Source organism: Athene cunicularia, assembly GCF_003259725.1.
Source record: "Athene cunicularia isolate RWA chromosome 10 unlocalized genomic scaffold, athCun1 chr10_part1, whole genome shotgun sequence".
NCBI lineage: Eukaryota > Metazoa > Chordata > Aves > Strigiformes > Strigidae > Athene > Athene cunicularia.
Window position 1 is genome coordinate 9,987,522 of NW_020799112.1, and position 26,000 is coordinate 10,013,521.

The window sequence follows — 26,000 nt, forward strand, 5'->3', positions numbered from 1 at the left end:
TTGAAAACTGGTGTGAACCACTCTTTATAAATATTTTTCACTCACTTCAGAACCTCGGGAAGGATGAGCCAGTGTGGCAGTTGTCTGGGCTGGCTGAGGTTTTGTGGGCCTTGCTCCTGCCACCCTCTGGTCTCTCAGCCATTTATAGCAACAGCCGTGGATGCTCTAAATTTGTCAGCCTGTGCAAACGCCTCCTCCTGTCTGGCTACCTGGGTGCATTTACTTACAGTTCAGCTATTCCCTATCTCCTCTATCACAGGGCTGAGACTGGCTGGAAACACTTGGCAGATTGAATTTGGTCTAAAAGCTGCATGTTAGGCTTAAGTATACTGCTTTCAGCATCCTCCTGTGCATAAGGTACATTTGTTTTATATGAACTTTTGGATTGTGTGTCTGTAATCATTATCACCTCTTAAAAATACCAATGATGTTCGCACTAGGAATACCACATGAGCCTGCCGCATGGAATACCATACCCAACCAGTTGTGTTTATTGATGATGTTTTCTCAAATGCTGGGTTATGCCTGGGAGTGGGTTTACTGGATGCAATTTAAAGAGGTTTTAGTTCCCTTTGTTCCCAATTAGCTTTATCTTGTGTGGTACATATTCCATGTCTCGTGGTAGGATAAAGATATATTGTTCCGTGGGTTTCCAATTGCTTTTCCAACTACAGCCATTTCTGATGAATATGTGATAGCCTATAAAAATAGGCCAGCTTATCTGCAGCTTAATGCAAACAGATAGTACTCTGTTATGAAACAAGTCCTAAAAATTTGTAGAAAGTGATCACATATATTGAAATAAAAAGTACTTACAACTCTGAAGAGTAAATCATTTAGATCAAGTGTAAAAGTATTAAGATGCCAAATTGTGCAGAAGGTCACTGTGGGACTTCAGAGAACAAGTAACTTCTTCCTATTGAAACCATAGTTTCGCATCAGGAGCCTGGCTTTCTAAGGTGTTGAATGCTACAGCTGCCATCAGTTTGGCTAAGAACTGTGGATATACACCATTTCTAAGTAGTCTTAACACCTCAACAATAATAAACGTTAACTGTGGTGCTGAGGTAACAACTGATCTGCAGGTTGGGTCCTGCTTTGATATGGATGTAGTAATTCTGTCTGTAGCTTTACATAGCAAAGCACCTTCTGAGACATTTGCATGAGTTTCAGTGAAGTGAGTAATAGTGAAGCAAAACTTCGTGAATTCTACTTGGGGAAAAAGGAAAAGAGTGTGATAGGACAAAATGGTGAACTAAAGGTGCCCAAAGTGCACATAGATGGCAATTTTAGGTTTGCAGTAGAGTCAATCGGCAAATCAGTGTTCATTTTTGTTTCCCTAATTGTTCTCAGTGAAAGAAGATGATGTCAGCTGATAGCTTGAAAAGCATCTGTTAACACTTCATACTCTAGTACAGTGTAAGAGTATTAATCAGATATCAAAAAGGCTAATTAGAGACAGAGCTCTGATAACCAGCCATGGATACTTCCTCTAGAACCAGGTACTCTGACTGTTTACACAGACATTCTTTTTTTTTCTGTTACAGGATTATAGCATTCCACTTAATATTTGTGTATTGTTGCACATGCTTTTTACTTTAATAAAGGTTTTTTTAAAGCTCCCCAGGGAAATTTTTCAAGAAAGTTCAGTCCATTGCAGATGTGATCACAAAACATTTTTAAATAATTTATCTTAAGCTCGGTATTTCTGACATAGGTATTCACTTTTGCAAACCACACTTTCTCTGATGCAGTAAGTCAAGAGATATTTTCAATCTGTTTAATCCCAAAGCTTTCCTTATTTTTATCAGGATTTTTCTTTTCTGAATAGTATGATTTACTTTTATTACTGTCATGCCCAGAAATCCATGTGCAAAACCACTGAAAGATAGCCTTGCTTGAAAAAGCATGTAAATTAAGTCATATAAAGAGGGCTTTTTTGATTAAAAATAAGAAACCTTGTATGAAACATGATATAAGAATACTTGTAAAGAAATTAAACCTGGTATTCAGTATAGCAAGCAACAAAAAGAGGCTTTGGGTTATAGCGGTGTAGTGCATACACGAGCTCTGCTGAAGCAAGCCACTGGTACATATCTTAGGATGTGATATCTCTACATCCGCATTCACAGCTGTCATGTTTTAGGGAAATGTACAGTTTAAATAAAAGTCCTTTAGAAAGCATTATTAAAAGCATCCAAAATTATATTTTCTTTCACCAAATGCTGTGTAGTAGTTTTGTTTATGCAAATGATATGTAACATTTAGATCATAGTGAAGGGTAGACATCCTCAGTAGCTTCTGATAACGTAGGTGAAAGTTTTTATTTCCAGCTCCCATCTTCTGTTTTCAGGCAACAGTGTGAATCACAGGAATCAAAAAGCACATTTTACCATTTCTCATTAGTAGAAAGTTTCTCTAGACACTTAGACATTAATAAGAAATTCAACTTGATCCTAAATCAGCTGACCTTCTGCAATCTAGAGCTGGTTACAGAAAGTTTAAACTAGTGGCTTGAGATGAGAATCAGCCCCATAATTATATAATAATTTGATTCCTGGGGTCTTTTTTGCAGTTCTTTTCAGTAAGTTGCTGTGAAACACATTGCTATGGCTCCTTTTGAAATGTCAGAAAAGTATCTGCATTTAAATATTTCATCCCCAGTAATGTTAGTGTAGCATATACATTAACATGATCTTCAAACAGACTATATTTCTATCCTTCATTTCATCGGGGTGACCTTCATTTGCAGTGTGTGGCTTGATCTGAAATGAAATCTGAAATGCTTTGGCCCTCTAGGGCCCATGCCATCTAATAGTCTGGCCTCATTGATGGGTTTGCCTTTAGAAATGTGTCCATATTCATCCTATTTTGGTGAGAAACAAAGAAAAGGTTTTTGTTAGATTGGCTTGATGAAATTTGAAATAAGAATGAAGAAAGATTTTTGTTTGAAAAATCAATAGTTTATTCATTGTGCTACAGGACTAAAATTTATCTAGGAGAGTTGGTGTAATTTAGTTTTATTAGGTGTTGCATTGCTCAGCAAAGATAGCCAGAAGTATCATGCAGTCCAGATGTCTTCATCTATCTACTTTTGATCTTTTAGGAACAACATTTTTGATGCATCCATCCTCACTCTTACACACAGCACATACTCTCTGCCTATGAAAATCAATCAGCAGTGGAGCTGTGTCATTTACTGACAGAAAATAGAATTTTCTTGGCATGAGACCCACAATTCAGGGCAAGTAGTCAGTAATCAGAGAACTACGGACATGTAGCAATGCTACCGGATCAAAAAATAAGTATTTCACAGGAACAGTAATATGATGGAATTTGTACACAAAGAAATTAAGTTAATGCCCTGAGTGGGCAGCTGTGCTGTAATTTTGAGGTGATTTCCAGAGAACAAGTCAGGATGGCTTGGTAATTTTACTAGACTCTTTAGGCCAAAGTCATGCTCCTGTATTTCTTGCTGTTCTGCTGTAGCACCTTGAGAATCTTGCCCTTGTTATAAATGTGTTTAGTTTTTGGTTTGGTTTTTTTTTAATAATAGCTCATTTTCTTTGGCATTATTCTATATTCTTCCTCTATCACTGCTTAAATCAAACAGCTACTCAGCTGGTGTTGGAACCTGTAAGTTCTTGGTCTATTTGAGTGATATGGTCGTAGTAAGCAAGCAGAGGTAGCTGTGATATGAGGTGAGGTAGTTGTAATATACTAGTGAAATTTCTATAGTGAGGCTCACTGAGCTAGAAATGCCATGCCCAAACTGATGAGCTTCTTACGGTTCTGCCAGCTGTGATACAAGTACTTACCTGTTCATCTGTAATTTCGTTATCACCTTCCTTAGCTGTAGGGCACTGTATGTTCCTCCAGTCTTTTTATGATGGAAATGTTTGTTTATTTCTGACTTACCAGCTTTAGGTAATTTCTAACTTTGTATCTCACAACTGGCAGCTTGCTTTCCATTCCAACACAACTCCTAGGAGAGCCCAGACTATGGGCAAAAATACCCGTACCTGTGACCGGAGAATGTCATTCCTTCAGCAGAATGTTGAGTGTAGTTTGATACTATCTGCCATCACATGTAGTTTGGTAGATCATGTTATGCTTGCTCTTATTCTGGTAGGTTTGGTAGCTTCTCCATATGTTGGCAGGAAAGCTGAAAGGACCAGGGATCTTAGTTGAGTACAAGCTTCTCTTCTATTCCCCAGCCTGTTGAGAATTTAATTCCCTCAGGCAACCGAAAAAATTCTCATAAGGTTAAGAACAGAATGATTGGGGAATACTTCCACTGGTTTTTGCACAGGAGAATTACTTCTTCCCTCTTCTGTCCTTAAAAAACCTGGAGCCTCCTGCTGGCAGATACTATCTGACTGCATTTAGTTTTGGAGGAGTGAGGTCAGCTAGATCGTATAGAGAGAAAATGAAAGACTGTGTAAGAGTAGATGTTAATATTTCTACATTACATAGAAAAAGATAGTAACACTCTTTCTAAAGGTGCAATATAAAGCACAATTTGCAGACAAATTGTCATTAAGTTTGCTGGTTGGATGAATCAGGTTCCAGTAGAAAATTAACCAGTGAAAATGTATTTTCTACAAATTGCTGGAAAGAGTTGGTCAATTTACCAAAATGGAAGGAGTAGACAGAGGGCACAGGAGGGGAAAAGCTTTCTTGGGTTGTAGATTCTGCTCTGCTGATTCAGGATCTCTTTTAACCTCATTAACAGTTTGAACTAGTGATAATGATTGTTTTGAACCCTGCAGTGAGGCAATGGGAAATCGTTTACCAGAAAAAAGTTAAATGCTGAAATTACCCCACAGAATAATATTGTATTAGAACATTGATCAGCAGAATTGATCTCAGCATAAGTCTTTCCTCTCAACGTGGTGGAGTGCAATGATTATTTCTAGTTGACGCAATGGCAGAAAATGCATAAAATCAGTTGCGAGCCTTAAACGATCAACAATTAACAATATTTAGCTGATCTCCAGAGAGTTCTCAGTATGGGCTCAAATTCACTTTCTGTGATGGCAGTGAGAAAGAATGAGCCTTAGAAATAGTAAGTGATTTGGGAGTGTGACTTACCTTAGTGTGGTCAGGGTTTCACCTGAATGTGGAATTTCTCTCTCCACCCCCCAGAGCAAGAGCAGGTGCTTGTATCTCATGGTCCCCATGGAGTGCTGGGGGTGAGCAGGAGACATCCCTGTGTGGACTGTCATCTCTGACCTTGGTCTGACGTCTTCCCTTTATATGTGACATTAGTCGTGAATCTGTTGAAATCAGGCTTCAGACAGATGCTTTGTCTTCATTGCAGAATTTGCCTAGTTCCTAAACTTAACTCTCTCATGCCTTTGCATACGTTCCTCTTGCCAGAGCTTGGTTGTGACTTTATCTACAGACTAACAGATTACTGTTGCTTTTACCCGAGCTCGTAACCTGTCCACTTTGCAGGGCAGATGCACTTCAGTGCTCAGAGTCCTGCAGTGCCTTCCCACCATTCCCTTTTTGTGCTCTGAAGTACTGCAGAGATCTTCTGTTATTCGCACAGCCAAAGATAAAGAGCGGTTCAGCTTACTGACCCCAGTTCTGCTCTTCTGACATTTGCTGCTACAAGGAGGCTGCTTTTCAGCTCTTGTTCAGACATTATTAAATGGTAAGTACTATCTCCCATTCCCTCTCTACCAGAGTAGATGAAGCCAATGGGGCATCAAAATGACACAAAGAGTCTGTTAAATGTGTGACTCCCATCGACCTCTCCTTTTACAGGGCCCTAACCTTCTCCTCTATTACTGGCACTGGCATTATTTTATGGTCACTGATGTGATGCCATTCCCATCTCAGGGATATGCTACTCCAGCTCAACTATTCCTCTGAACCGACCAGACCGCAAAAAAGTGTTCCACTAGTATTGCTTTTCTCAGGACACATAGAAAAAGTGACAGACTCTTTTCTACCTTGACTTTCCCCTGGTACAGTTTACTTCCCTAACCCCTCCCTAGAGTAAGGCTTACTGCACGTGATAGACTGCAGCATGGTCATCATTGCCAGATCCTCCAGGAATCAGTAAACTGTGAGCACTTCTCCTGTGATGGACATGAGAGTCTGAAAACTGAGGTCTGGCTGGAATTATTCCAGGACCTGTAAACTAGCCCATGTCACCTGCCTGGGACACTCAGCCATGACAAGAATGTGGGAGGCCCAATGTTCACCTTCTCATTAGTCAACAGAGCCCCAGATTGCCATTTATCTGGTAATAGAAATCTGAGCTGAAAGTATTGTAGATTTTATGCTTATTAACAAACCTTCACCTCCTAGAAGATTCATATAGGGATTTACTGATCTTTTGTCAATGATGACACTGATATCTGTCAGATTCTGCTCCTGGGAAAAGACAATATCCTCAAAACGTATCTCCTTGATTCTTTTACTTCAGACATTCACAAGTCATCTCTGGCATAGCCTACTCCCTAAGCTTTGGCAGGGTCTCAAGACAGGCTAACACAACCTGGCTGCTATTTTGAACAGATCAATACTTCACTAAGGCAATGGTCAGAGACTCCCTATGTCCCAGATGACAAGGAAGACCATTGATTCTGTTCTGATTGCATAGATGCGAAGTCTTTAATTCCAAATCTGCCAAAAAATGTAATGGAATTGCACCTACAGGAAAAAGAGTTGATCTTGTGACCCATTGCTGTTATATGATCTGCATCAGTCTAATCTTTCCTTTGCTCACATTGATCTCCTTGGTTTTGTATTTTTTTATTAGTACTTTCATGGGATACCAAGAGGGAGATGAAAAATAAGGGTTGCTGTACACTCAGACAATAAATTGCTCAGAGCCTGGGCAGGCTTTGAGATCTCTTCCTATCTTCATCTAATAAAGTTTCTAAACCCTGCATTAAAGTGCTATCCAAGGTGATAAATTAATGGATGTATCCTGAGTGATGACCACAGAAATAGACATTAAGCAATGCAAAGAACTATTCTCCCACTTCATTGAAACAATTATCCAGGAAACCATCTAATCAGCATGATTCCTGATGGAAAGCCAGTGATTTAGAGAGGGAATCTTCCATTCCACAAATAAGCAATAATCTAACAATGAGGAAAACCTTCCTGGTTACATTAGCTATAGTCATCTTTCTTCTACTATCAAACCTCCCTTTTCTGAGCACTTTCTAAGAGAATCTCGCCAAAAGCTGACTACAGGCTTATCTAATGAAGCTAATATCATAGATTCAGCACAACCTGGATTCAGGCCAGTACATTAAGATGGAAACACCAGAGTGGCCCTGAGTGAATAGATTCCTAATGGATTAGGGGCAAGCATCTTTTTCATCTTTTTTCATCTTCCTTGACCTCTCTGCATTATCTGTAACCACTGGCCATGAAATAACTGCTATATCACCTGACAAAATTATTCTTTCCCTTAAAAGTGGCACAAGGCACTGGAGGAATGTGCTAAAATGGCCTGAATTGTTCCAGGGACACATATTAAATAGTGAAGAAAACAACACTTTTCCCATTAAATTTCTGCTTTGTGTAGTCCACAGCTATCAAGCAAGGGGCAAACTTGGTTAGATGACCTCTAGTTAAAATGCCAGCAACATAATAGAAAAGATACAGGTCTACATTTGGTTCATGGCAAAGAAACAAAATTGGTCAGAGTTTGGGTGATATCAGTGTGTAGTGAAGAAAAACTGACAGAGACCGCCTAAAGTAGGGCAGAGAAGAGAAAAGTATTCTGAAAAACTTGCAGTCATGGGGCACCATGTGCAGTTACAATAGAACACGTCATTCTGTGCACTTCTAGGAGAGTGCCTGGATTTCTCATCATGTCTTTGCTCTCATATAGTAGCATCTGTATCTTTATTTAGCAATGTTTTCCATTATTATATTGTATCTGCATTTATTTATGCTTTCTGTCACCTCCTGGCTGTGCTACAGTCCCTGGGCAGAAAGCCCGCAGAGCCCAGGAAAAACTCTGGCTTGTACAGAACACTCCGGCACGTCTCTCCAGCAGCATGCGCTGCTGTGAAGGAGTACAGTTCATGAATCTTGTTTTCTGCTTTCTACTCTGGGTTCCATTAGACTTTGTAATTGTACTGTTCTTTGTTTTGAAGCTATTTGCTTGTCTGATACAACAAAGTCCCACCAGCTGAAGTGGGAAGGAGGTGGAACTTGCTGGGTCAGTGGCTGTGAATTCCTCCAGGTTCAGAGGACCGCTGCAAATGTTACCACTTTTGTCACAATAAGACATGTTTTTTTGACTCTGCCTGTTGTGAAATAAATGCACATATTTTTGGACAAACTAACAAAACTTTCCCAAGCTAGATCACTCTGTACTTATTCCCCTAGAACGAAACTTCTCTAAATATGCTTCCACCTCTAGGAAAGAGGTAAGAGGGTAATTGTGGTAGGTGTTACTTACCTTGCTTAATGGAGTACAAGAAGTCAGTGAGTTGATAATGTAGTGATGAGCAGGGTATAACAGTGTATAAACCACACGGTGCAGCAAGGTTAAACCATAACAGAGGAATGCAGCACCAAGGCAGACAGAGTACCTCTCCATCCCTCAACTGGGGCTGCTTTTGTCTGGGATAAACTGGTGCCACTCAGTGGAAGTATCTCTGCAATGAAAGTATTCTCCAGGCAGAAGAGTCTGCTCCGCTTAGCAGAGTACTCCTCAATAACAACATCCTGGCTATTTCATACCTTTGTAGATAGGAGACACAGACAACCCATTTAATATATCTAAATTCAAATTCAGGACAACAATTGAAAAATAAGTGCTAGTGTTAAAGAAATCTATTCAGTCATTTCAGGTGTGAAAAGAGTTTAATCTTTAGGTCTATTTCCCTGAGGATTGACCTTATATGTTAAAAAAAAGCACTGCTTGTAATTATAAAGTAAGTGATAAGCATCAAATGAATTGTTAGAGAACCCTTTTGTTGACTTTATTCCATGATAAGGAGCAGTTGCTGTGTAACCTTGAATATGGCCAAATAACTCATGCTAAACACATTGCTACAAAGATGGCATTTTGGCAGGGCTTTGATGTAGGTCATTTTATTACCAGGCTGAATCAAACTACAAACTGATCTCAAACTCATGCCAAGAATGCTAATAATAAACTGATCAATGAGGTGCTGGATTGTTCAGGAGAATTGGTCAAGGGAAAATGCAGACATAAAAAGTCTGGAATTCCTAAGGTTGAACTTGGGCTGTTATACTGGGAGGAATTATATTCCTTGCATTAGTACAAGGTTTTTTTTACACCAGGGGCCTTTAGCTGAGTGTTGAACAGGACAGTGTCGGAAAGTATATACTTATCTTTATTTTTCTTGACCTTTATGTGCAAGTAGTTTTTATAGTTCCATTAACCAGTAAGATCATTTGCAAACCACTGTACAAAGTATATTATGAAGAATGCCTTGGGGACCATTGTATCCTATTATGTTGAATGTTAATAGAATGAAAAATTAATTTAAACTCTAAAGATTAGAGCAAGGCAAGACTTCCCTTTTATAAGGGAAATTCAAAATTTTATTTGCTATGGTAAAACTTTAGAGTTGTACCCTAGTATGACCTTTATAGGCCTGATTCGAATCAGACAGTGTGGCAGTCTGATCATTTGCCTCCTTGAATAAAACGGCTTATATCAAAGGTTCCCTTTTTAAAAAAGAGGGATTTCTGTGACCCCCACATATGTGATTACTCCTGTGTAATTTCACAGCTGACAATGATTATATACTAGTGAGCTCGTAGTTGCTTGTTTAGCAAGTTAATAAACCAGAGATGAGAGAACCCACAGTTTCAAGGAGTGACTTTACCTTACTTGACTTTTGAAATACTTATTAAATGTTGTCATCTTCAGGTATACACCTAAAACCAAAGATGCAGTTCTCTATAGTATTGTTTGTATTTTGCATATCCCTGATGGCTTTAGAATGAGAAATACTCTCCTGAGTCTTGCTTCTAAGTCTCACACAGCACTCATCCCAAGGGACTGGAGCACTGCTAGGAAAGTCAGCACTTCTTTCCACAGATAAGTGATTAAGTAAACTTTATTAGCTTAATTAGTCATTATTATTTTGTATTTATATTATCATAGTCAAGGTGTGATATGTTTGTGTGGCTAAATCAACTAAATTTAGACCAGTAATAAGCATGAGTTTTGTTATTTGGAAGAACAAAGAAACAGCCCATCATCAGCCTTCTTACTCAGAAATTATGCCTTGACCTGAGAACCTAGCCTATTTAAAAGGATAAAACGGTGCGTGTTTTACATGTAAGAGAGATTTATTATTCTAAATGTCCATACAGGGAACAAAAAAGTCTCAGTTTCTATTTCCATACTTTCTATAAAACTAGTGTGTAAGAGTTACTTCAATGAGGGTCGTATTCTTAGATAAAGCTATACAGGGCAGAATTCTCAAAGTATCCCTATCCCACCAGATTGTATATCTTTTAGTACACTGTATTTTTAGTAACAAACTATAAGTTTGTGGCTGCTCTGTATGTGGATTTCTTGTCATAGATGCTAACCAGCCATTTTTCAATGATTTCATGAAGGCATGTATTTTTTAATTGGAAAATCCCATTTTTCTAATACCCTGTATTGAACTTCATCTTACAGCTGTAGACTAGGATGCCTCACTGTCTTCAGAAACCCTAACTCAAGTAAAATAAATGCACAAAAGATTAGGACAATTAGTGACTAGAGAATTAGCTATCAATATTTCATGCCCCCTGCAATACTGTCTAAACACAAGATATGAAATAAGAACAAATTGCACTTCTGACGTGCAGTGAACCTAGATAGGAAATGACTAATCTAGAAAGATCTTGCAGTCGTTATAACGAGGCAACATTCTAATCACTGGTCATGTGTGATCTGATGAATTAATGAAGATCAGGAAGATTTGCCCCATGGGATTATTTAAAGTTTACTTGTGATGTGAAGTTGGATTTAAATATATTGTGAGTAGTTTAGTGGGTTTGCTCTGCAGTGACCCAAACACAGAATAGACAGCAAAATGTTTTCATCAATGTTGATGCAAGCCTGAGTGCAGATTCAAGATGTGATCTGGGAGTCCAAACAGGAGATCAAATACAGCAGGAATCATTCAAATGTGTGAGGCGTTGGTGGAAAACATTTGGCCCATGAGCTACCTGGGAACTGAAAGGGTGTTTCTGAAGGGAGGCCCAGTGCAACTTTAAGAAGGTTCACTGGCTGATTTAAAATGAATTGAGTAGTTCAGCTTGGTTTTCAGTACAGCAACACAAAGCTACCTCCCAAATCAGCTTTGCCAGCCTTGTTTTAGACAGAAATGAATTAATTTTTGTCTTGAAATAAGTCTTTTGTATTCCAGCTTCAGCCAGTTCTTGGTTAAGTAAGAACAAGACCCACATTTCCCATCTGATATAAAAACACAGTATATACATAGATTATGTGTGGTATAGTGATCTCATTGCCACTACACTATATTCATTAATAACTCATACATGTTAGCCTAGATGGCAATTATATGTTCCAATTTAACCATCCAATTTGAATCACTGAGACACGGAGTTTTTGGCAATGTCCTAAGTGGTAAAATGGAAATAAGGTAATAAGCAGTAAAGTTCAGCCTTTAAAGTAGTTATTTAGTATTGTCCAAGGTTTTTTGTATGTGATGGGCATACTGGCATGCACTGGAAAGTAAGTCAGACACTAAAGCAGCACAGGAGAAGATAAGTCTTGAAACCGTGAGCTCTTCGTACTCAAGGGGAAGAGAAGGAGATTCTCCCATGTATATCTCTAGTCAACTGGCAAGTGAGACAGTAAAACCAACCAGTTTTTCATAGTTTGAACCGTGAGGATGTTTAACTTTCAATAATCCAGCAGTGGACAAATAAGATCTAGAGCACTGTAGTTATGGAAAACTTGATGACCTTAAAAAGACAAGGCTGAACTTAGTAACATCATTTCTTTTCCTTGAACTATTTTTAACAAATCTATTTTGTATCTTAATATACTTTCAAAACTGAGCTCCATTTTATCTTATGAACAGTAGCAACTTGAATGCAATAGAAGAAGCTGATATTACATAATATAATAACGTGTCAGTTTGGTAAAAATTTTATTATGAAGCAAAACTGCTAACCGAAGTAATTTCTGGTATTAAGAGTTTTTCATTACAAAGAGCTGAAGTGACGAATGAGTTTATTGCTGTCGAGAGACCTACATTTTATTTTGGTCACTTCCTATTAATTAAATCTTGCAAGTAATTCTTTTTTGAGTGTTTGTTTTGTTTAATATCTTTAAAAAAATTAGTGCTCTCTAAGGCACAGTTTACTGTATGTTTACCAACCACTTAATATGTTTACAATGTTGTATTGTTTCTTCTTAACAGCACTCTGCACAGAGGAGTGTGTGCATGGAAGATGTGTTTCTCCTGACACTTGTCACTGTGAACCAGGGTGGGGAGGTACTGATTGCTCTAGTGGTGAGTACAGATTACAAAATGTGATAAAGATATATGCTGCTGTTAAAAAAAAAAAAAAAAAAAAAAAAAACCTTAGACCTTGGATACCTTATGTGGAAAAATGAAGGTTGTCTGTTGGTTATTTTGCAACAATTACTATGTGATAACACCCTTTCCTATGATAATGACTTTCACCTCTTTTGCTTGTCCTTAGAAAGAAGTGTTAAATGCAGTGAAGGAAACTCTCAGTGCTTTTGGTGCTGTTATTAGGATACCAATATAGATTATATAGCTCTATTGTGAATTTTTTCTCTCTTAAATCTTTAATACAACACATTCTTCATTAAATACTTTGTGGAGTATTTGGAGTCATTTGGACTCTCTCCAAACAGAATCCTTGTCCTGTTGAAGCCAGTGGGAGTTTTGCCATTGACTTTTCATGCAGCCCAGATTCTACCTTCTGACTTGAAATCCACACCTTAAATTATCCATGCTGCAGAAGTTAGGGAAATGGTGGAGGTGGTAGTTCTGCACCTTTTGCTAGGAAATTAATTCACACTTGGGGCTTTCAGTTCTTTCAGCTGGGGAAGCTGTGTATGTCAGACTCTCTTAATTGGTAATGATAAGTTGAAGTCTGTGTGATTAGTTCACGCTGGAATGAAACAGCTAGTGTTCTTTCCAGTACAAACATTAGGGATATTATGTAACACAGGCCCAATGCCTTGCTGACAATGGAAATAAGCTTGTTAAATTGTAAGTCTATTTGTGCATCAGGCAAGTAAATAAAGCTGCATCGAGAAAGATGCTGTGAGTCATTTACTGAATGAATGTTTCATTTTGCTTTTACATCCTCCCTTTCCCCCACATTGATTGGGATCCTAAGAAAGAGACATCATTACCAGGCAAAAAGATAACAGACAAGGGCTCTATAAAGGGAGACATTAGAAGAAAATAGGAGTTAAATGTGACTGGGGACAAAAACCTCCAGAGGCTGAAGTAATGGGGCAGGCTCTTCTCTGGTCAAGTTACTGGTGTTTTGTCTGCAGCTTTGCTGATGTCTCCTCAGTTACAGCAGAAAAGGCAAGAGGGAGACAGAAGGACAGAAAGAAAGGCCATACTTTGGGGCTTGAAGAAACCTTTTGGGATCTAGACAAGGGAAAAATTGAGCAGCATAACATACTGAATAACTATTACAATATTTTAAAAAAGAAAAATAGTACCTTCAATTGTAAAATATCATGTAGAATCTCAGGAATTCATTTTATCCTTTGCTTATTTTTAGTAATAGAAACATTTAACCTAACAGCCAGTGAGTATTTATACAGTGCATGTGCACTTAGAGAAGTTAAAATAATAACAAAAAAAAAACCTTTGACAACATGGACGCATGTTTATGGATGTATACATTAATACACACATGCGCACAGAGAATAATGAGTACTCTGTCCTTTGAAAAACTGAAGAGGAAAGGATGTCAAAGGATAGAATGGTCTCGTGGACTAGAACTACCCAGTGACTCTTATTAAATTGCACTAATCTTGCAAGTGAAGATAAAAAGAAAAAGAAGGTTTTTCCTATATTGAATATTTAGCTTTTTAAAGTAATTAGGAATATTAAAGCACTGACAATGATTGAGATAGAAACATTATTCATAACTTTTATTTCCGCACTGGGCAGCAATCCAGTATATTTCATTTATGAGGTTTCAGCGGTAGAAAGAGAAGCGTTAGCCAATTCCTAAATTAAATATGCCCTGTTAACTTTTATAAATGATAGCCCAGGATTAGCTTCAAAATTTAAACTTTCATTTTATTAATATAATTAGTGTGTTTGCTGGACTATAGTACCCATTGTCTTTCATTCCATTTGTTATACACTGGGCAACTTGCATTCTTGTCCTAAGGTCTGATGTGACAAGCAGTGTCTAATGTAATGCTTGTAAGTGTGAGTGGTCTCATAGAAGCTGGCTTTTACTGCAGCTGAGAGAGTGGCTCGCCTTTACGCTTGACACTAGAAATTTGGATGACTGGCCTCTTTATTGTTAGGTGACTTTATTTAAATTAAAAGGTATAGAACAGATATCAGCTGAATACAGTACATTGTTGCTCTGAGTATTTCCAAGGGAGAAGCTGGGAGCCTTTGCCTAACCGAGGTTAACCAGGTTTTTCAGATACATAAATGATCCACATATTGGGTCATGTCTTACTGTTATCCAGTAATAATGTGGAAAACATTTTTCACTTCTACTGGAATAATGTATCACCTGTGCCTGACTTCTTCCTATTACTTCATTAACATTGGCTAGCTACCATGAAGGTTACATGTTTGCAGTGGCGGATATGGTGTGTGGATGTTCTGGAATGGCTGTGCTCTGGACAAACCCAAGCTCTATGTGTGCCACCCCACGCCCTGTGGGGCCATACGAATTTCCTGCACAGTCCTCAGTATCATGGTTTTATTAAGTTACAGGCATGTTGCTTTTAATGTTGGCTGTTTGAAACTATTTTACTGGGGAAGGGATTGCCAGCCAAAACACTCCCTTTAAATTTAGAAAATCTCCTAGGAGCTGTAATGTTTTCCTGAATGATCTCTCCTGAAAACAATGTTGAGAAGTGGAGCCTACCTGACACTGAGGGTCATCTGTTGTTGGTTACTTGGAAAAGATCTAGGGGCACTCACTCTTTTTGAGATAGTATTTCAACAAGACAGGTCTTGCAGACAAGACCATTATAACTTTCTAAAAGTAATATATAACTTTCATTTGATTTGATGGGTGAAATTCAACCATAAGCAGAGCTCCAGCACAAGGTCCAAGTGTCATTTCAGACCCAAAGTTTTTCTTTTTTGGTGCACCGCAAAGACTACCTGTGCCAGGAGAGGGTATGAGTTCTGACACTGAGCATGGTTTTCCTATGGGGAGGCAAGCTTTTGGTGTTAAATGCAGTTTCGCAGTGTTACCATTCTCCCTTGGCTAGAATATACTCAGTTAAATGTTTTGAATAGTTACAGCTACAGCCTGTAGTCATCCAGACAATTTAATCATCTCTCAGACTTTGTTTCATGCTTTCCTAAAACTCAGCCTGTAAGACTACAATCACAAAACTTGCTATTTGGTGCAGCTTTCCAGTGACTGATCATGGTACATGTTAGAGTTCATCTGTTGTCAAGGTTAAAATAACTTCAGATGAATTGCTAAACAATTATAAAAAAACCCTGTGCCATATTCAGCTCTGCATGCCTCTATACCTGTGTTTTACTGCATGCTGTTGTACATCTGTCGATGCCCACAGGCTTAGCCTTGATTTCATGCTATAAAGCTGCAATATATTAAGGCTTGATTACCATAACAATAAAAAGAGAAGTAATGAGGTATTAACAAAAGAAGCTCTTGAATAAAATGTTTTCAGGGTTTTAATGATGCTAAAAATTAAAAGGAAAAGTCCTTTAAAAAAAAAACCCATACCTTTTCCATTCCCTTTTAACTTAAAATCATGCCCGTTTTGTCCATGCAATCTGTACTGTTGTTTTTTTTTTAAATACAAAGGAAAATGGCAAATGCTCTGTGTGAACTTATCTGCTCACCTGTCCAATTATTTCAAAGCAATTAACTTCAAACAGTATGATATACTGGCTTGAAATTCTGGTAGGAATATAATTGACTGTTGGTGGTTACCTGGCCTCTTCTGGGTCTTGATAATAGCCATCTGTATTTGCAGGCCGTTAGGCCCCAATCCAGCAAAGCACTTAAGCATATCTTGAACTTGACACATGAGTAAGACTTTTAATCTGCTTTAAATTAAGCAGGTGTTTAAGAATGTTGCTGAGTCAGTTTTGAAGAAACAGGTTAAAAGACTTCACTGAAATCTAAACAAGCCTCTCATTGGATTCATCAGGCCTATAATGAATAAGATGATCTTTCTTTCAAAATGCTAAAACTCATCAGGCAATATCGTTAAAGACCATTTTGATCTCATGAGTGGTTTTCACTGTGGGGAAGATCACAGAAATCTTTCTGGTTAAAAGGGGATTCATATAACTCTGGACAACAGGTGGGAAAAAGGAAGTTCAAAGCAAGACCCTTGAATTAAAAGCAAGAATCTTCCAAAATTGTGTGTGCCAGTTTGAGAAATTTCAAAGTAAACAAACACAGAGTTTGTAATGAAAAAATAAAGTGGTTTTCAAACTGTTTGTTTTGCTGTTAGCTTCAGGAGAAAATATAGTACTTTCCCAAAGTGTAATTAAAGAGACGTTGGCATAATAATGCCAAACCATCTTTCTTCATGCTATGTCACCTGGGGAGAGAGATTATAATATTGCTGTCTGGCATAGGCTGATCAGTAATGTACACCTATGAATAACATAGTTTTCTTTAGAAAGGATGTTTTGTCCAGACAGTCATTAGGAGCAAGGACCTATTTCATCTCTATCTCTTGTCAAAAATAGCCAAGGTCATAACAACAGGCAAGTATAACATCACAGCAAGATCCCATTTAAGGGTATAGCCCTAGAGCAGCTGGAGTGCTTCAGTTCTGAGGCTTGTGATGAATGAGAACTGCAGATACTTGGCTGAATCTGAAGGGGAGTTGCTTGACAAGCTACGGAAAGCAACAGTAGAAATCTCAGGAGAAAAATTGAGTATTTTAAGTGAGACTGTGGTACTTTTCAGGCTTGATTTTGGCTTCCATGTCCTCAAAATGCTTTGAACTATTTCTGAAGAAGAGATAAAGTTCAAAGGAAAGATTCCTGGTTTGTGAATACAGGCTCAAACAAAATTCAGCCTAATGTCAGGGACCGATCTGCTGGAATCATTAGTTAATTTCTTGTCCTGAGGTTTTTAGGATAGGATTGACAGGGAAATCACCAAAGAGGTGCAAAGGTGTAAGACCTCACCTGTTCTAAACTGTTAGTGAGCCACTACTGTCCCTGAGAAACATCTGTCCGTGTTTCTTGTATGGGAATTTGTCTGTGCCCTGGATTTGTATCACAGTGACTCTTATATCCAAGTGCCAAATGAGGTGACAGAGCTGGGTACAGTTTCTGTACCAAAGCCCATGTATTTTATTTGATTTAATTTGTCACTCCAGTTGTTGAGTTTAGATGCAGTTTCTAAAGATCTCTTTAAAGTTGTGAAACTTCACCTGGGATCCAGGCTTAATTATTGCTTTAGCTGAACCAGAATTTCATATTCATAGCATGTGGACTTTAAAGTTTTCATACAGTTTTCATTGAAGTCAAGCTCAAATGCAGCTTAATTTTGATGTGATTTCCAAATTCGGTGACAACTACATCATGCAGGGAGATGCAAATGTATAAAAACAAGCTCCAATGAGGAGCTCATGCAAGGATCTTTCCGTAGCAGTTACAGAGAAGAGTTGATTTCTGTCTCTTCCAGTTCTAGCAATTTGCTTTTCCTTAAACTTAAAAAATTGCCAACTCCCTTCAACCACTGCTGAACTGATGTAATCAGGTAAACAGCTTGTGTTTAATTTTTGCCTCTGCTGGATGTTGGGCCCACGCACTTGGGCTTGCGTACCCAGGTTGCATGTGTTAAGCAGTCTCTGTAGCAGCGTATCTTCATGGGCCCAGCCTACACAGGACAGCCTGTAACCAGGGAATAAAAATGTAAACACAAGCTGCTGTTCCGTGCAGTTAGTAGCACAGCAGCATGTCTTGTATATATTTTTACACAGACGATTTGGCTGCATTAAATTGGACTAATCCATCATTTTTCATTCGGTGGGAATATTTCGTCTCTTGCTGAAGCTGTTAATATCTACTCAATTGTTTGTGGCGGTTCCTCCTCACTCTGTTAGAAATATGATAGTATCCTCTAAGCCTCCATGAGTTAACTGCTTTGGGGGTGCTGCAAGCTCATGGGAAAGTGTGAGAGTCATATTAGCCTTGGTTTTTCCCACAGTAACCAGGGCTGAGGAAAGGGCAACAGTTGATTCCGGAAAAGGAGAAGTTGTTCCACGATTTACTTTGGGAAGAAATTGCTTTCTATACTTCTTCTGTGTGATTCATTGATAATGAATAGAGCAGTTGCCAGTTGTCCTAAGTCTTGTACTAAAGTGTGTGAAAAATAGAAATTCAGCACCGTCTGTCCTTTTACTTTTCATCTTCATATTCATCTTCCCCGTCAGAGTGTGGAAAGGACTTCCTTCCTTAAATCAGCTGCTCACGTCCAAAGCCAAGGTAGTGACAGATCGTTTCCCCCCAGCGGTCCCAGCCCTCCATTCAGAGTGCCTCTTCTGAATGATTTTGAAGAGTCAATTGAGTTGGCCTGGCTCTGTCTGCTCCAATCCCTGGAGTTCTGTCTTCCAGTGTGTGCTGTTGCTCTTAAGGCTTGATCTGGCATTATACTTCATGCATATGAATAGTCCTCTTAAAGTCAGTAATGAACAACCTATGTTATTTAAGTTAGATAAATGCTGAAGTCATTATCTGAATAGGAACTTAAAAGATGAGGAGGGAAAATCAGGCTGATGATCTCATTTAGGGACCAGGAGTTACTGAGTAACATCCAGGCTGAGCAACAGCAGGTGGTTCTTTCAGTGAACTAAAACCACTGTCAGCAGGCCTCCTGCAGAGCGACACGGCACACAGGTCAGTGACCTGAACATATTCCTTGTTTCTAGGCAGAGATGATATTTTGACCTACCACCCAGGTGAGTACCAGAAGATAGAGATGTGATAATAACATAATTTGGGTATGTAGTGTAACAGGCATCCAGTTGTCTAAGAAAGATTTTTTTTTTTTAATGTAAAATATCATCAGAATAAGTCTGCACAATTATATATAACGACTACATTATTACAATAATCATCTCCTTTGTTGAAGCATCCAGTTCTTTCCATGCTTGGCTGCTTTGGATTGAGGTAAACCCATAATAAGTTATGTACTGGAGTGAATATTGATATAAAATTCAGGTGACCTGTTAAAGCCATGCGCTTCCCATTTGTACCCTTTAGTAGGTGATAAGGCTTTTGCTACTAAGAGCTTGTCTTGTAAATTGGCCTGATGTAGCAACATCATTGTGGAGTCTTTCTCTTTCTCTTGATGTAACCTTTGTATGTACACAGACTTTCTCTATATATTACTGTAAAGAAAGTGACTGTGTGGATCCAGACTGGGGCTGCTGGGATTTATGTGGTTGACTGCAGTGGTCGGCATGCCTGTATTGATCTGATCCTCAAGTGCTTAGCTGGGAATAAAAGACATACGGAAAGGGGTCTTTCCTCATCTAGATAAATAAAATATTGAAAATTCTATGTGTTATATAATTAATAAGCAACAATTGTGTAATTATCATTTTGATATATTTAGACATATACATTGCTTTACGGCACACAGCTGACAAACGGGAGATGAGAGGACAGGTTTAAGAGCTAATGGCTATCTGGGCATTTCACCTCGCATTTACCCACTCTCCAGCCCCTGGTGAGCTGTATATGAGCAGTATGGAAATTCTGTGTTCATGTAACCAAATTGTAGATGCTGGGTACATCTGGAAAATCAGTCTACTGGCTCTCTGAATCCAACACTAAATTCATGCCGAAAACCAATAAGGGAAGCTGCGGGCAAACCTTGTTGTATAAAACCTCACTTATTGCCTGTCATTAGGGCAGTATATCAGGGACCGATGCTTCAGAGAGTGTGAAAAGACATTTAGATTTCAGATAAAAGAAATGGGTGTGAACCTATGGGAGCAAGCAGGGTGATACATGGAGGTTCTGTACCAAAGCAAGACAGGCGTGTTGATGAGGTGTTTGAGCGCCCGGCGTAGCCTGCCCTCCCAAAGCAGAGCCCCACGGAACTTTGAGTGCACCTGCCACATCTGGAAGTTAACGTAGCTATTCTCTTATCTGGGGAATGGCTTGATGGTTGACTGAAACTTTACACTTTAAGGATAATTTTCATAAATGAAACCATGGTTACTAGTACTGAATGGGCAAAATGCACTCCCATGCAGGTTGTGTGTGGTTATGCAAGGGGAAATTTGGCTCACATACATCTCTCCTTGGCTGCCGAACTGGTGAGAGCAGAGGAGACTTCAGAGAAAGGCATTGAATGTGTGACGAGGTGTTAGTTTTATTAATTTGACTGAGGTTTTTCTCACTTTAGACAGTGTAATAACTATAAAAGAAAGAACCTACTGAAATATCCATTTTTAATGAACTGAATTGCTAATGTTAAATTTCATTGCTGGAGCAGCTTACAGTAATGTGGCTTTAAATGTGCACTACACAAATGAACAGACTTTAGATCAGTTTCAAAGTACTGATGATATAATTTTATGGTCTGGTCACTGAAGACCTGTCACTTGGAGAAAAGAGCAGAATTTCCCTCTTCCAAAGTGTAGGCAAAAATGTGGACACCCACTCAAAAGTATTCCTGGGGTGTTTGCTTGCTAACAAACAGAAAAAAAGGTATAGTGGTCTTTGGGAAAGCTTCTAAACCACTTGTCTCTGTGTTAGGTATGGTGAGGTATTTCAAGGAATGCTTGGAGAGGGCAGAGCTCAGCTCACTGTCCAATACTAAGTATCAGAAAATCTCCTGCATGCTATTTAAGGCACCTGAACCTGGAAAAGCCTCCAGCCTGCTTTGACTTTTGCTGGGTTATGAGTAAGTGTCTCCAAAGACACATGCTATGACTGGGAAAGGCCCGACTGCCCCTATTAGTACTCTTAGGATTTTTCAAAAGATGCTGTTCTTCCTAGTTAAAATACTATTTTACAGGCAGTCTTTAAAGGTTGAATTCAAAAAAAATGAAAGGTTTCATTCAGAAGTGAGACTTGAAATTTACCTCAGGCCCCCAGCAGGTAAAATTTGCTAGAAAGTAGCAGTCATTCATCACCTAGTGTTAGACACAAGCCATCTTGTGTACTGATTACCCGAGAGCTAAGGCAGTCAGTAAATTCATTCAAACAGCCTCACTGAGTACGCCTAAGCATGAGAGGAAAGGTTGCAGGGAGAAAGCATGTAGATACGCAGCTTTCCCTCTTAGCAATTGTTCCTTTGTTTAGCTGTAAATTCCAGCATCCACATGCAAAGATACTAAAATACTTTATTTCAGAAAATAACAGCTGGGTGTGTCTTAGCTATACTTTGGATGCTGTACTGAACAGCTTTCTGAAAATGAAAGCCCCTATCATTTGTGTCCCCTCCCTTCCTACGCCTGCTCAGTGACCTGGTGTTTAATGTAGGCAGTATCTTTGCTAAAGGAAAATGTTACATGCTAAAATTTTTTTCTCAGACTTCACCCTGATTTTGTGTGATCTTAGATAAGCCTCCACAAGGTGGGGAGTCCTTATTTCTTTCTGAATTCTGTGGGAGTTGAGTATATTTATCATTTGGACTAACTGGAACTGTATCAGAGCTGAAAAAGATGGCAGTGGTGTGGGTAAGAGCTCAGCCATCAATTAATATCTTTGCTAAAGATGAGTGAGGCTATAATGTGCAGCTGACCTTGGTGTTTTGGGTGGGTTGCATTTAAAATACAGCCTGGAGGCAGCTTTACTAACTTTAGAGTTGTGATGATCAGATCTGCGGAACAGTATGCAGAAGTGATGCAACATGACAGTTTAAAATGAGAGAATGATAATGCCAATTTTCTCCATTGCCTAATGGCTATATGACAGTATATTGAATCATTCTGTTATTTATTGTTTTAAAAGTTATCTCCATGTCAATAAAATACTTGTGTATGAATAAGAGACTTCTTCTAGAGGAAAAGCTAGAGATAAATGTGCCATTGTAGAGGTAAAACTTAGGTAAAAATTTTCTTTGGTGTTTCCTTTTACCATAGCCTTACAATCATTTGCATTCCTAGTAGCTTCTCAGTGCCCATAATAGACCACAATGACCTTAAATCACTATGTGTAACATGGGAAAGTTTTAGGGAGAATTCTTCTTTGTTTTATCCAGTGTTTGTGCTATTGCAAGTATGATAGCATACTTTTGAAGTAAAATATTTTCAGAAGTTTCTCTGAGAAATCCTGTTCTCCTAAATTACACTCATGAAAATCCCTCCTAGACCCCTGAAATGATACCCTGATACCTATTTGTAGTCCTTATAAAACACTGAAAAGGAGTTTGCCACAGGAGCAGGTATCTTGTGTCCCCAGTGAAATGAATGTTTGTTGACAGCTTGTCTGCCTCAGTGATGTGGAGAGAAATAACGAAACAGCAGAGGACTTAACAAGTGCATATCTGACTGTAAATCCAGGTTTTGGCAGAACAGAGTCTTCACACCACTGCTCACAGGTGAGCATTTTGCTCTCACTGCTAATCTAGCTTTGGCAGAGAATGCAGAGGGCCCATAGTTATCTGTAAGGTAAAGCATATAAAATGAGGAAATGTGTTGTGACCAAAGGAAATAAATGAGCAGGTGGTGTGCTAGCATCATACCTGACACTCCGGAGGAGATTGTTGTAGCATAACCACCGATTACAAACATACAGTTATGAACAGAGGCCAGATCCAAGAAGAGCAGGCGGAAGGTGATATGCATGGAAACATAGGATAAAAAAGCAGTGCAAAATAAAGATTGAGGCATGACAGAGAAGGAATTTGGGGAAAAAATGGAAAAATAAGCAAGGCAAGAGGACAGCCAGAAGCAGCTGGGCATAGGAAAGGAGCTCAGTGATCAGATAACTGGACTTGAGACAGTAAATAGCTGAACTCAGATAATTTGCAAAATGAGCACTATGCTGCATGTGAGGCCCCAAGTATTTCAGACTCGTGAGCAGGCAGTTACTGGATAATTCTACCAGGTAGAAATTACAGTTTTTCTCAAAATAAGAAAGTGAAGTGGAAGGAGAGAAGATAGAATGGTGGTGCCACAGCCAGGGCAATGAGGGTGAAGACAGTGAATTTGAGAGAACAAAAGGAATAGCAATGATAAAGGAAAGGAAAACTTCAAACCAGGAATTGCCTCAAATAGGAAAAGCTGAGATATTGAAAGAATGTCTTTTTATAATGCAAACAATTTAGTAAAGAGAGAAAGAATCTGATGCTTGCAAAGCAGTGGTGATAACCTGACAGAAGAAGGATTTAGAGATGAATTGCTCTGCTTAAAGTAGCATTTGTCTTTTTTTGGTGCCAGCAAAGAAACCTGTTTATGTGTTTATGAAGGGATGTAAACATCTATTCTATAGTAGTCATCGGCACTATAGCTTCAATAAACACTGTTTAATGTTTAAACAAGATGTATTGAAGCGGGATGCTGGAAGTTATAGTGCATTCAACTGCCAAAACTGCCTTTTCTTGGCCTGGAAGGGTAGTACAAGCAAAGAAAGTGCAATTTTCAATAGTCAGGTTTTATTTTGTTACTGACAAAAATGTTGGTGAAATACCAGAAATTTTGCACATTAAGGAAAAATTCTACAGTCAAAAGTTCACTCATATTGCTGTACTGATGATAGTACTTTACACCTTCAGTCTTAACCCTTCCTTATACCATTTGGTTGCCTTGAATTTGTGGTCTATAACAAGCACATCCTCCAGTCATTTCTTTACAGCTCCAAAAGACTTGATTCAGTGCAGAGAAACTGCAGGGTTTTATTTATTAAACATGACAGTGTTAACCTAGCAGAATATCTGTAAGTTTGGGAGTGAAAATGAGAGTTCAAAAGACTTGAATGTTGTTCAAGAAAGCACAGGGAAGGCCATTTGTCAGGGAAGCTGGGAAGAGACCCAAGTGTCACAGATACGGGTGTCGCTCTCTTTGTAATGGCAAGAACTCATGAAATATGATCAGTGACCTAAAAGATTAGTAGAATCAGATAATAATGCATGTTGAGTTTCTGGGCTTTGGAGTAAAATAAAGAGAGACCTACTGCCACACGTAGACTTATGTTTAAAGAACTATAGGGATTTCACTGAAGAAAGTTGAAAAAGGGAAAGCGTGTGAGAAAGGTTCCCATCCCTAACTACTTCGCAATAGTAAGTTTTAACCACTTCCATAGCATTACTGTGTGTTGTGCAAGAAGGATTTAGGCCCTGTTAGGAACAACAGTAAATGCCAGATAGAAATGATATGTGTGTTATTACTGGGAGTATTTTATATCAAGAAGATCTTTGTGGGCATCAACCAGGAAGAAGAGAGATAAAACACTCATTCTTTGATCCTGGAGGGTGGTCATTCAACAAAAAAGTCTCTGTACTTGATCATTTTCAATAGCTTTTCTGCCTATCATACAGTGCCTATTCATGTAAAGGCCAGAGACTGGTAGGCTATATAAGCCCTGTCCAGAATGCTTAAATGTATGTGTGTCAAATGCAGGGTAGATTGGGTGAAATTAGCCTGCAAAATTCAAATTTTAACAGAAATGGCTAAAACATGAAACAGCAGACGTTTGTGGTAGTAATAGAAGGTAAAGGTTTCCTACCCTTCCTGCTGTCTGCTTAAATCTCACCTTTATGAACCCTTTCTGTAGACTTGCAGTGTTCTCATTATGTAGCAGTATTACTAAATCATGAAAACTGATTGTAGGAGAGTTTTTAACCAAGGACCAAAGTCTGATACCCTGTCTCACTTAGATTGCAGTGATAGTTTCCTAAACAGATACCAAAAGCTAGAAATAAACTGTAGAAGGAGGCGGGTTTGCAGAAAGACATGAGGATTCACAAGGAAGGTCCATTTTTCCGTAGAGATTGCAAGGTTTGCTGCTGGAGTGGGAAGTAGGGAGACATGACTGTAAGCTTGATGAATCCCTGGGAATCCAGAATAACCTTCATCGCGTACTGTTAGCCTGTCTGTTAGTGCTTCCCAGTTACATAGTATCTAATTCAGTTGGGATATCATTAAGAAAATACATGCATTTCTGCAAATATTATTTCCATCTTCTAGGATAAATTCCAGCCACTGGAATTTCCCAGATTCCAGTTTGGGGATACTGGTAGAGTAACTGGTAATTCTTCCTTCCAGATTTGGTGAGATTCTGATATATCTTGGAATATGAGTTTTGGGACAGAGCCCAGTGAATTTGTTTTCAACATCAGGTGAAGAATTGCTTTTGTCAGAGCTTATTCAGAAGTGTACTGGGAAGAGGACCTTGTTACTCAGCCTGTTCATGGAATCTGATGGCAGTAGCCCAGTTCAGGGCTTTTTAGGGACCATCATTCTACAAGATCAGCCTCACCATCTTTCATCCCTGGCCAGTGGGCTCCTGGCGTCTTTGAAGTGCTTAGATTCACAGCTTACTGAGATCATTGAAATACTAGAAGTTACATTTAAGCATTAAAAACCTCTCTTTTACTGTAAGGGTGATTTAATACTGGAACAGGTTGCTCACAGAGACTGTGGAGTCTGACCTTGGAGATATTCAAAATTTAGCTGGACAGTCTTTGGCAACCTGTTATAGCTTACCCTGCTTTGAGCAGGAGGTTTGCACTAGATCATCTCCAGGGGCCCTTTCCACATCAACTATTCTACAATTCTATGATTCTATGAATTATTTTATTCCTGTAACTTTAGTGATCTCTGAATCAGAGCAAAGGGCTTACTGAATTGC

General features: G+C 38.8%; 1 protein-coding gene across 9 annotated transcripts in view; it reads left to right on the forward strand.

The window, feature by feature from the left end:
- The window catches only part of MEGF11 (multiple EGF like domains 11), a 292,920-nt gene that overhangs the window by 94,657 nt on the left and 172,263 nt on the right, over positions 1–26,000 (forward strand). For all 9 annotated transcript variants that reach the window (XM_026856302.1, XM_026856305.1, XM_026856308.1 and 6 more), the window contains one exon: positions 12,411–12,503. In XM_026856302.1, coding sequence (XP_026712103.1) covers positions 12,411–12,503 — 93 coding nt within the window. The remainder of the gene's footprint in view (positions 1–12,410; positions 12,504–26,000) is intronic.